We start from the raw sequence: 12,676 nt of genomic DNA on the forward strand, positions 1-12,676 counted from the left end.
GTAAGTAACCTCGCTACGAAATATTATGTGGGAAGGTCACGGATAAATAATGCTCGGGAGTTGGATGAGAAAGCGTCTGAGCAGATCTAGGTGGATGGATAGATTGGGATGTGCAAAGGTATCGGGGAGCCAGCCACAGTGAGGGCAAACCTCAACAAAGGCAGAGTCACGTCACCGTGACTTTGTTCTAGCAGGTAGCTGGACCCTGATAGGAAAGCAGATGCAGCCAAGCTAGAACATCTTACCTTCCTTCTTCGGTAAGTCGCCGATAGTGAATACTGCTGCCACTTCAAACCCAACGGGACTCAATTTGCCCTCCTTCCCGCCTTGTCAAAGTCTACTCCAGGAATTCCATCCCCCATAGAACACTGCCTCTTCTATGACCTCGTTCAGATTAGAGACTAAAGTATTGAATAATGAAAGCAAACAAAAGCAAAAGCTTGTTACCAGGTATGTCCGAGAAATATAGAGGAATTTTTATCTTTGACAATCAGGCTCTAGAACTGTAACTTTGACAAGAGGATCCACTTAAAGCACAGCCGTATACTTTTTTTAAAGTACAGGAGTGGGGGTGCTCCCAGCCCGCCAAGGAGACTGACTTCTTGATTATAAAGGAAAAATTCGCACATGCAGGAAGGTCTGGGACTTTGGTTTTGTCTAAACCCGTAAGTTAGAGGTAGGATACACCCTTAGAGGTCATCTAGCCCAACCTCTGACCGAAAACGAACCAACTCTATAGTATCTAATAGACATGCAGAATGCACTTAAATAGTTCGAAGGGAAAAGCGCTCACCATCTCGAAAGGCGGCCAACTCCATTGTGGTAAACTTTTGTTTAAAAATTTCTTGAAGTCGGCCGGGCGCAGTGGCTCACGCCTGTAATCCCAGCACTTTGGGAGGCAGAGGCGGGTGGATCACGAGGTCTGGAGATCGAGACCATCCAGGCTAACACGGTGAAACCCCGTCTCTACTAAAAATACGAAAAAAATTAGCCGGGCGTGGTGGCGGGCGCCTGTAGTCCAAGCTACTCAGGAGGCTCAGGCAGGAGAATCGCGTGAAACCAGGAGGCGGAGCTTGCAGTGAGCCGAGATCGCGCCACTGCACTCCAGCCTGGGCGCCAGAGCGAGGCTCCGTCTCAAAAAAAGTCTTAAAGTCAAACCACACTCCCTGAAGCCTAATAGAATAAAATAGGAATAGTCTTCATCTTTTTCATGACAGCACTTCCAATACCAGATTGCAGTATTCATTACCCACTAAGTCATCTCTGTTCCTTGCTGAACATCCTGTTTCAACCATTCTATGGTGCTGTTCAATACAACTGATACACATGATAGACATGTTATTTTTCTGCAAACATGTAGCTGCTAGTTCTATGAGGAATGAGCACTTGAAATGTTGCTAGTGTAACTGAGGAACTTTTTTTTTCTTTTTTGAGACGGAGTCTCGCTCTGTCGCTAGGCTGGAGTGCAGTGGCACCATCTCAGCTCACTGCAACCTCTGCCTCCTGGGTTCAAGCGATTCTCCTGCCTCAGCCTCCTGAGTAGCTGGGACTACAGGCGCCCACCACCAGGCCCAGCTAATTGTTGTATTTTTAGTAGAGACAGGGTTTCACCATGTTGGCCAGGATGGTCCCTGTCTCTTGTCCTACATTCAATCTTGTCAATATTCATCAAACATCTGACTCCTACAAAGCAATACTAAACAGTACAACTTTCAGAATGACCCTGTAACACCTAGACAATATTTCTATTTGTACTTTCCAGAATGGAATTTTTTTTTTAAGGATCCCTAGGGTGGTTCACGTTGATAATCACTGGAACTAACACTTTTGTCAGCAATCCTAGTGCCTAAATGCGTATAGCTGCATTTCTGAACCTAAACGTTAAGACCTGATACTTCAGCTTTTTGGTTTAGGCCCAGCAGTTTGGGTATTCCACGTGGTTAAAATCATTTTAAAGCTTGTTTCAATATAGTCTTCCAACCAGACTTTCCAATTTGTGTCACAGATTTGGCACTACCATCTGGTCTGTATGTAATCCTTTACAGTTTGCAAGGCACTTTTACATCCATTATATTTAATTTGATTCTTACAACCACCTTGTGAGGTAGGCAAGATGTGAAGTTGATATTTTATAGACAAAGCAACAGAAGCATAACAGGAGCTTAACTGGTAGGATCCATTCTCTCTTCCATCGAGCATCTTGTTGTATATTGTCTTCATCCAAATCCTTGACAGAAATGTTGAAGAGGACCTCTAGAGGCTAGGCTGATCCTGAATTCTTAAATAGCACTGACTGTTACAGCAGTTTAAGCAAGTCAGTTTCACCTAAAAGTGTGATTATCGAACCCACATGTTGCCTTTCTGTTCAAAAAGGATAGTACCAAAGACAGTCACAGTCACCTGGCTTACTGACATAAATATTAATACTAATCCAATGAGTAAAAAGCACATGAGGATTGGCTGCCACAAAAAAATTTCAACCTGTATCTACCAAAAAACTGTCACACCAACTAAAGAAGCCAAGTGTCCCTCTCTTCCAAAACCCTCATGGGGCCATGCTTTATTATAATGGTCTGTCACAGGTCCTAACCCACACTGTATTTGATTATATAGTCTCCTAATTAAGTCATTCCTTTTTATCACACCCAGCACTTAGTCCACTGCTGCCCATGTAGGAGGTACTCAAATTGGTAAAAGAGAAATCTATTCAAGCGAATGATCTTCTGGACCCACTCCAAAAACAAACTTGTGACTTGAAGAGGCACCAGCTATAGCCACATTCCTACTAACAGGGCTGATTTAAATGCCCTTATAATTGGCTTGGCCATAGTCTCCAACAGGTGCCAAGGCTTTTGCTAGTTAAACCAGTTTTCATTGGATCATTTTGTTTTCTATGTGTTTTGACCAAAAACAAAGAAAGGTTCTCTAACAGAGAGAGAATATATGATATAGGAATATGTCTATAAAATGACGGTCTATCAGTAAGGAAAATAAGTGATCAATAAAACAAAACATCTGACTGTAGGTCCAACCAAAGAAAGGAAAAAGGACTAACAAACAAGAATATAGTGCTTTACCATTTACAAATCTTTCACATACATTCTCATTTGACCCTCACAACAACCCTGTGAGGTAGGCATCACGGATATTCTACTCATTAAACAGATGAAGACAGTAAATCTTAGAGCAGTTCACTGATATGCCCAAGGCTCTACAGTTAGTGAGTGATTTGTATTAATATCAGTCTTTGGCCTAAAAATTCAGCACCCCTCTTCCCCTCATATTTATCCCACCTACTTCACAGGGATTATATAATGAAGATAAAATGAATTCAAGGCTAGAAAAATACTTTGAGGGAGAAAAGCACTATATAATTATACCTACAAACTATGATTTTCCACAATATATGGCTCATTCCTCTTCTCATCTCAGCTTGTGTGTGAACCCAGAGTTGTATATTGCCTCTGTCCTGTGCTCAGTAAGCAAATAAGGCAGGCAGGGGGTACAGTGTGATCCTGTTTAAAGTTACATAAATTACAATCAGGGTAACTGCTATTATTAGGCAAATTGAAAAACAGCACAGAAAAGCCAGTGTGCAACTAGGACCCACTAAAGCTCAGAGCAAAGCAATGCAAGATTATCAGACAAGGCATGATTGCATAGAAGGAAAATGTGGTGTCAGAGTTCAAACTGGCACACACACACAGTTATCTAAGGCAAAGTGGTGGCAAAGAAGTTATTTGTTCCATGTTACACAAACAAGAGCAGAAGACTCTGGGAACCTGTACAAAAGCATCTTGTGTCACACAGATCTCTCCAGCTGCCTATAGGGAATATACATAACAGTGTCACCTTCAAAGAATGACTGTACCTGTGTTCATATCCTGCACTATACCAAGGAATAGCTCCATGCTAAACTGTCTTGGCTAAAATACAACCAGTGCCATCATTCCTAATCAGACTAATAAACAGAATGTCTTTTAAGGTAATGAGTTAGATGGCTGTGTTTAGGTTTTTTTCAGGATTTACTTTGGATTCTCCTGCTTTAAGACCCAAAGAAAGTTATATTGAGTTTTTATTGATGATTCTATGTGTTTTTAACAGAGTGTGATAGGTGAATTAAACATATTAAAAGAGTTCTATAGCATCTGTTCAGAAAAGATTATATACTATACAAACTATTCAAGTCATACAAAACCATTTTTCATTGTCTTTTCAACTGAGAAGAATCCTATTCAGCACGCTTCTCCTCCTGAGGTGGTTCATACTGAGCAAGCTATGGGGCAAAGACAAGAGGAATTTAGGTGAATTTCATTCTAAATTGGGTAAAAAATGGAAAAACAAGGTAACTATTATATTCAACTAGTTATCAAGTAAATTGTATTTATATCAGTTTCTATAACTATCCATTTTGAACTCTTCAGTGATTTAAGATTTAATACAATCGAATCTAATGAAAGCCCTTTTATATAAACCTTTAAAATTGCTTTGAAACTAAAATTTCATTCCAGATCATGACTGTACTGTTCAAATACTTGATATGCAATAAACTATATCTTCCCAAAGATTCATTTGCTCATAAGGAACTTTCTTCCTCTCCACCAAAAGTTTACTGAAAATACCCACTGAAAAGTAGATAAAGAGTTATGTGACATGTCTTAACTTAGCCAATAAACTACTAATGTTTTTGAGTTAAAAGGTTCCAAAGAGTTAACTAGCATTACACATTGTGGAACCTTGGATAATTTAAAGTAAATGCATTTTATTTTATGCTAAGTGTGGTTCCTTCCAAGAACACTAGGCTAACATTAGGGTTCTGCCAACTACCTGTTGGAGTTGAGAAGCTTATTAGACTTCACTGTGCTTTCGTTTCCTCACCTATAAAGTGGCTTGTGTACTTGTTTCACTTATCTCACAAAGTTGTTGAGAAGATAAATTATGAGAAATACTCAGAGTAAGGTAAAATACATTATGTGATTAAGAACGTGTTAAGACCTCAAAGACTTAAGAGTTGATTAATTTGAAGTTCATGAAAATTCTCACAGGACTTTGAAAAAAGAAAAAACTGGCTGGGTGTGGTGGCTCATGCCTATAATCCCAACACTTTGGGAGGCCAAGCCAGGAGGAATGTTTGAGCCCATGAGTTTGAGACCAACCTGGGCAACAAAGTGGGACCCCATTTCTAAAAACATTTAAAAATTAGCCGAGCATGGTGGCAAATGCCTGCAGTCGCAGCTACTCAGGAGGCAGAGGTCGGGGGATTGCTTGAGCCTGGGAAGTCAAGGCTGCAGTGAGACATGACTGCACCACTGCACACCAGCCTAGGTAACAGAGACCCTGTCTCAAAAAAAGAAAGAATAAACTTTAGCACTAGATAAAATTAACTCCTAACAAATTTACAGAGGGCCACCACATATGGCCTTGCAGACTATGAACTGTACAAATTCTAAGAGGTACCATTTACAAAGCAGTGGCCCCATATTGGCCTACTTAAAATCAACTGCTTAAGAACTTCAGAACTGACCATTTACTTATAAAAAGCATTAACCAATATTCTCATCCTTTTGTTGATGCAGGTTCCTAAGAACCTTTTTTTTTTTTTTTTTTTTGAGATGGAGTTTCATTCTTGTTGCCTAGGCTGGAGTGCAGTGGCACGGTCTTGGCTCACTGCAACTTCCACCTCCCGGGTTCAAGCAATTCTCCTGCCTCAGCCTCCCAGGTAGCTGGGATTATAGGCATGCACCACCAAGTCCAGCTAATTTTGTATTTTCAGTAGAGACGGGGTGTCTCCGTGTTGGCCAGGCTGATCTCGAACACCTGACCTCAGGTGATCTGCCCATCTCAGCCTCCCAAAGTGCTGGGATTATAGGCGTGAGCCACCGCACCCAGCCAGACCTCTTCTTGACCACACTTTGCTTCTTTGCTTGTCCTATTTCCAGTATGTCTTGTGGTTTTCTTGTTTTCTTTTCTCCGCCCCCCGCCCCCCGCCCCGTGAGATGAAGTCTTATTCTGTCACCCAGGCTGGAATGCAGTGGCACAATCTGGGCTCACTGGAACTTACACCTCCCGGGTTCAAGCGATTCTCCTGCCTCAGCCTCCAGAGTAGCTGGGATTACAGGCACATGCCACCATGCCTGGCTAATTTTTGTATTCTTAGTAGAGGACAGGGTTTCACCATGTTAGCTAGGCTGGTCTCGAACTCTTGACCTCGTGATCTGCCCACCTTGGCCTCCCAAAGTGCTGGAATTACAGGCATGAGCCACCACGCCCAGCCTGTCTTGTGGTCTTCTAGACAGAGCATAACTTTGGCTTTTGCAATGAATTCAAATTGATATTCACCCACCTTCCTCCCCTCCTGTCCATTTTAGTGAGGTTTTCATCATATAATTATTACAGGTAAAATTATTTTAACATGAACTATTTTTTAAAATTTACCTTTGCTTTCAGTTTTTTATTTTCTTCTACAATGGTTTCATATTTCTCTTTCATTTCGGCCAGTTCTAGGCGAAGCAGCTCTATTTCTGGATTCTCTGGGGTAGCAGCTCCTAAGTGATGCTTTAAAAAACTATTATCAATGTTAAGAACTTACTTATTAGACATGAATGAAACTAATGAAATAGCACAGAGTAGTATCGATACCCCTGACCAGAGTCACCCACTTTACCACCAATATCTACCCAGAGATCACCATCCAAAAACTCAAGTGAAAGTAACTTTCTCCACCGGGCATGTTGGCTCACGCCTGTAATCCCAGCACTTTGGGAGGCCGAGTTGGGCAGATCATGAGGTCAGGAGTTTGAGACTAGCCTGACCAACATAGTGAAATGCTGTCTCTACTAAAAATACAAAAAATTAGCTGGGCTTGGTGGCGGGCACCTGTAATCCCAGCTACTTGGGAGGCTGAGGCAAGAGAATCACTTGAAGCCGGGAGGCGGAGGTTGCAGTGAGCCAAGATCACACCACTGCACTCCCCACCAGGCAACAGTGCAAGACTCCGTCTCAAAAAAAAAAAAAAAAAGTAACTTTCTCAATATTCAGAAGTATTTTAAAGGTTATTATCTATCTAAAAAAATAAGAGTTTCAAAATAAAGCCTTTTTCTGACTTGAAAGATGAAAGGATACTCCAAAGCACTGTTAGGTTTCTCTGGTTCTTCATATAAGGCTACCAGCACTGCAAATCAAAAAGCAGAAAAAGCAACAATTGACGTATTAAATTTGAATGGCTGAAATTATATTCCATTACCAAGTAAATATTAGGTGCCAACTATATGCTGAGCACGTTGCAAAGACTATACAATGCTGAACAAGACAGACAAGGTCCCTGTTCTCAACAAATTTACAGTCAAGTGTAAAAGATATGCAAGGAACTAGACAGAGGGTGTCAAGCAGTAATACTGGATAATGGGTTACGGTAGCACACTGGAAGGACACCTACGCAAGCCTAGGACATCAGGGAAGGATTCCTAAAGGAAGGCAAAGACCTGATACCTAGGGGATGAGTGTTTCAGATAAAATGGGAAGGCCCAGGAGCAAGAAAACAATGTATTGAGGAACTGAAAATTCAAGTATGGCTGGAGATGTAATTTGGCAGGAAAGGAAGCTGGAAAGGTGGTCATGGCCACATTACGGAGGGTCATGCAAATTTGGTTGGCATATAATTAAACAGTTTTAAGGAAGGGAGTGACAAGATCCACTCTTAACTGCTATGTGAACCAGCTGGAGTGGGATGAGGATCAAGACAGGAAGAACAGTTAAAAGGCTGATGTGGTAATCCAGTTTAAAAAGACAGCAACCTGTAGCAGAGTGATGGGAGTGATAGAACAGTGAGAAGAAAGAAATTCGAGAATTTAGGAAAGAATCAACAGGACTATGGTAATTACTGGAAGACGCTCTGAATTCAAACATGATCTTAAAAGTGAAGTTTGTTTTGCTAAATAACCACCAACCAAAAACTTTACCTGTAGTCAACATGCTCAAATCAACATTAAAATAAGATATACTTGAGTGGTTTCACATCTAATCACTCATATGAGCACTGCCTTGCTCTTCATCTATGGAACAAATTCTTCCTAGAATTTACTACTTCGACAAAAAAACTCTAAATTAGTGGTTGGCCTTTTTGTGCATGGAACCCTTTGAAAATTTTAATAAAAGAAAAAAAAGTAACCACACACAAAAAAATGTGGCTGGGCACAGTGGCTCATGCCTGTAATCCCATCACTTTGGGAGGCCGAGGCGGGCAAATCACCAGGTCAGGAGATCAAGACCATCCTGGCTAACACAGTGAAACCCCATCTCTACTAAAAATACAAAAAATTAGCCGAGCGTGGTGGCCGGCGGCTGTAGTCCCAGCTACTCGGGAGGCTGAGGCAGGAAAATGGCGTGAACCTGGGAGGTGGAGCTTACGGTGAGCTGAGATCATGCCACTGCACTCCAGCCTGGGCGACAGAGCAAGACTCTGTCTAAAAGAAAAAAAAACAGTGATCGATATCTAGACTCCAAGTTAAGTCCTGTTGTAAACCAACTTACATACTTCTTTTGTTCTTTTAGAGTTTTAATAACTTACCAAAATAATATACAGTATGAAAAAATCAAATGGGCAACTATACTTAACAATTTACATTGAGTTCTGATAGTTACTCTTCATCTAAATACACTTAACAGCACTATTTTTTGAGAAATTCGTTGTTTTTGTTTGTTTTTGAGACGGAGTTTCGCTCTTGTTGCCCTGGCTGGAGTGCAAAGGCATGCAATCTCCGCTCACCACAACCTCCGCCTCGCAGGTTCAAGCGATTCTCCTGCCTCAGCCTCTCTAGTAGCTGGGATTACAGGCATGCACCACCATGCCCGGCTAATTTTGTATTTTTAGTAGTTTCTAAAATGGAGAAACATGGTTTCTCCATGTTGGTCAGGCTAGTCTCAAACTCCTGACCTCAGGTGATCTGCCCTCCTCAGCCTCCCAAAGTTCTGGAATTACAGGCATAAGCCACTGCACCCAGCCAAATCCTAATGTTACAAGACACGAATATTAATAGTCTTCTCTCTCCTCTTATTCCCCCATCCCATTTCTTTTGGCTTCTAATTTCTGTCAGTGGTACTTACAAGGTTGATCATTGCAGAAGATACTGTAAATACTAAGTTTCCTGTGTTTTTCTATACATGAAATGCACTTTCTTTTAATCAGACAAGAATTCTATACCCAATCGTGCGCCCCTTTCTGCCTTCGCAGCCAGGATTTTTAGAGGTTGATATAGTGCTCAAAATAGCTAAAATGCTTCAGCTTCCAAATGACTTATCATCTTTATCTTTAGCCATCCTTTCATAGTGTTTTAATGTTATAAACTATTTCAAATCATCTTGGAAATAAGCTGTAAAAAATTTAGGCCAGACACAGTGGCTCATGCCTGAAATTCCAGCACTTTGAGAGGCCGAGGCAGGAGGATTGCTTGAGCCTAGGAGTTTTTGAGATCAACCTGGGTAACACCCCGACTCTACCAAAAAAAAAAAAAAAAAAAAAAAATTGGTCGGGCATGGTGACTCACGCCTGTAATCCCAGCACTTTGGGAGGCCTAGGCAGGCGGATCATGAAGTCAAGAGATCAAGACCATCCTGGCTAACACAGTGAAACCCTGTCTCTACTAAATATACAAAAAATTAGCTGGGCGTGGTGGCGGGCACCTGTAGTCCCAGCTACTTGGGATGTTGAGGCAGGAGAATGGCATGAACCCAGGAGGCGGAGCTTGCAGTGAGCCGAGACAGAACCACTGCACTCCAGCCTGGGTGACAAAGCGAGACTCCGTCTCAAAAAAAAAAAAAGAAATTAAAAATTAGCTGGGCATGGTGGTGCATGGCCTGTAGTCCCAGCTACTTGGGTGTCTGAGGTGGAAGAATTGCTTGAACCTGGGAGATTAAGACTGCAGTGAGACGTGACTGCACCACTGCACTCCAGTCTGGGCGACAGAGACCTTGTCTCGAAAAAATATATATATATATAAATTAAATTTGTGAGGCTGGGCACAGGGGGTCATGCCTATAACATCAACACTTGGGGAAGCTAAGACAGGAGGATCACTTGAGGCCAGGCATTCCTGGGTGACAGAGTAAGATTCTGTCTCAAAAAAAAAAAAAGTAAAAACAAATAGAATTGTGTAAAGCACCTGTGTTTGAAGCTGAAAATCAAATTTTTAATAAATCACATCAATACTGTGTTGGCTGATGTTATTTAGGAGCCTGAAAATCTAAGGAGATTGAAAGGTTAAATTCTAGTGGAGGCCAGGCGCGGTGGCTCACACTTGTAATCCCAGCACTTTGAGGGGCTGAGGCGAGCAGATCACCTGAGGTAAGGAGTTCAAGACCAGCCTGGCCCACCTGGTGAAACCTCGTCTCTACTAAAAATACAAAAAATTAGCTGAGCATGGTGGCACATGCCTGTAGTCCCAGCTACTTGGGAGGCTGAGGCAGGACAATCGCTTGAACCCGGAGGTGGAGGTTGCAGTGAGCTGAGATCATGCTGCTGCACTCCAGCCTGGGCAACATCTTCTGTGTAGTCAGTTACCTCCTACAACTGTCATTTTTCTGTCTTTTACCATTCAGTCTTTCACTTGCTCCATCCAACCACTCTGGCCTCCTTATACTTCCTGAAACTCTTGACAGATACTGTTTCTTTCAGGTTTCTGCTCAAAAGTACTTAAGAAAGGCCTTCCCCCCACCACCCTATATAAAATGACACACACATCCCTCCTGTCATTTTTTTTGGAGACAGAGTGTCACTGTTGCCCAGGGGCACAATCACAACTCACTGCAGCCTTGACCTCTTGGGTTCAAGTGATTCTCTCACCTCAGCCTCCAGAGTAGCTAAATTACAGGCACACACCATGCCCAGCAATTTTTTCTTTTAAGAGACGGGAGTTTTGCCATGTTGCCCAGACTGGTCTTGAACTCCTGGGCTCTAGCAGTCCACCCACCTCAGCCTCCCAAAGTGCTGAGACTACAGTCATGAGCCACGTGCCTGGCCTCACCTGTTACTCTTTATCCCTAACTTCACTGTATTTTTATCTGTAACACTTACCTCTAGCTGACACTACGTATTTATGTATTTGTCTCCCTCAACTAGGACATAACCTTATGAGAACCCAGACTTTTATCCTCCTCTGCTTATCTCCAGTGTGCAGAACAGATGCCTGAGTAAAATGATTAAATGAAAGAAATGAACTTATGGAGTTTTTAGAGGGAATGACATTCAAAGCATCCGTGATACTTCCAGAGACAACATAGCACAGTACTTTCAGAGTAGTCCCTTAACACTTGCTGAAGTTTATTTGCAAAGAGGTAAACTATTATCTGAACCCCAAATAGGTAACAATTCAAAACTACTAGCCTGCTTTCTGCTAAGACCCAGGAGTTATGCTCCTAGAATTTTCCTCTAAACTTTGCTTCTGTCCAAAGAGCAGTTACCTACTTATTTCCCACACTTCCCAAACTTCCTAGTTTCATATGACCCAAGTCCTGATCCCTGCCAACAATTCCATTCTACACCCTTGAAAATCCCAGTGAGTTAAGTGACATAGCAGGCATTTAAATTACTGCTAAGCTAATGAAGTAAACTGTACCCTACCCCTTGGAATCCTCCTGTTTCCGACACTTTACTCATCTACTTACTTAGATCTTGAAGCCACGAATGAAGAGATACAGCGTTAACAGTAAGTTTTCATTTTAAAAAGTGAAAACAATGTAACCATCTTGATATGCCCTCGAGCTCTTTAAACTAATTCTACTTTAACTATGAAATATACACAAAATAAGAATTGACACAGACTAAGGAATGGGGGCTGCCAAATTGGCTATGCATCTCCTACTTCGGGGATTAGGCTCACTCAACTACTTCATAGCCCACTTTGAAATTCGGTCATTTTTCCAGTTGCTCTTTGTTGGAGGGAAACTGTTTCTTAACAAGATTCTGAGGACTCCACAAAAACCGTAAGGTGGGAGGAATTGGGATCTGAAGGTCTTTGGCAAACATGTCCACTGCGGCTGCTCGAGGCAAAGCAACGGAAGTTGAAGAGACTTTGCAACAGCTGCAAGAGTTTCACTCCCAGTGCGGAGAAGGGTAGCGTAGCTAGGCTACCTCACCCGGGCGGCCTCCAGCAGCCAGGTCCCTGCCGAACCCCGAGGTCCACCTCGCTGGACCCCGGACGGGCCCCATCTGTTTCCCCTCCTTCCCCACGCTACGGCCCGCTGGGGAAAGGGGCAGCGCCGGGGAGCACGACGAGGGCACGAGGTACCCTCTTCTAGCTCAGGCTCACCCTTGGTCAGCGTGTCCAGCACCCCCGACTTCTCCAAGTACCTCCGGAACTGCTCACGCTTCGAGTCGGCGGCCTGAAGAGACACCGGGGGTCAGTGGCCAGAGCCCAGGAGCCGAGCAGGAAGAAGGCGCTGGGAGTCTGGCAACCCCGCCTCCGCCTCGCTACCTCGGGGCCCTCCCGCCCAAACCTACGCGCGCGACCCCACTCCCACCCAGAGCCGACCAACGGCTTGCTACCGCCCGCATGCCCCCAGCCATGCCGCGCCCCCCTCACTTTGTAATGGGCCATAGTGACAGCGGCAGCGGCGTAGCTGGCGCCGGAGACCGCGACTGGCGGGTTGGGAGCAGAACTGCTCATGCGCGGAAGGGGGCGCG

General features: G+C 43.2%; 1 protein-coding gene across 1 annotated transcript; it reads right to left on the bottom strand.

Moving 5' to 3' along the window:
- Positions 1–3,051: 3,051 nt before the first annotated feature.
- Positions 3,052–12,675, bottom strand: MYCBP (MYC binding protein). Its single transcript, XM_010352688.1, has 5 exons — positions 12,576–12,675; positions 12,303–12,375; positions 7,123–7,171; positions 6,436–6,565; positions 3,052–4,276 (listed from the first exon to the last, which is right to left on the bottom strand). The coding sequence occupies exons 1-5, from the start codon at positions 12,657–12,659 to the stop codon at positions 4,232–4,234; spliced, it is 381 nt and encodes a 126-aa protein (XP_010350990.1). The 5' UTR covers positions 12,660–12,675; the 3' UTR covers positions 3,052–4,231.
- Position 12,676: the final 1 nt, after the last annotated feature.

The sequence above is a fragment of the Rhinopithecus roxellana genome, chromosome 12 (genome assembly GCF_007565055.1).
Source record: "Rhinopithecus roxellana isolate Shanxi Qingling chromosome 12, ASM756505v1, whole genome shotgun sequence".
Classification (NCBI taxonomy): Eukaryota; Metazoa; Chordata; class Mammalia; order Primates; family Cercopithecidae; genus Rhinopithecus; species Rhinopithecus roxellana.

Bases quoted from the DNA above. Each gene is read 5' to 3' on its own strand.
- MYCBP (XM_010352688.1), bottom strand. From the start codon at position 12,659: ATGAGCAGTTCTGCTCCCAACCCGCCAGTCGCGGTCTCCGGCGCCAGC. The intron at 12,376-12,575 runs GTGAGGGGGGCG...GTGTCTCTTCAG, and splicing joins TCACTATGGCCCATTACAAA to GCCGCCGACTCGAAGCGTGA. The intron at 4,277-6,435 runs GTAAATTTTAAA...TTTGCCCCATAG, and splicing joins ATAAAAAACTGAAAGCAAAG to CTTGCTCAGTATGAACCACC.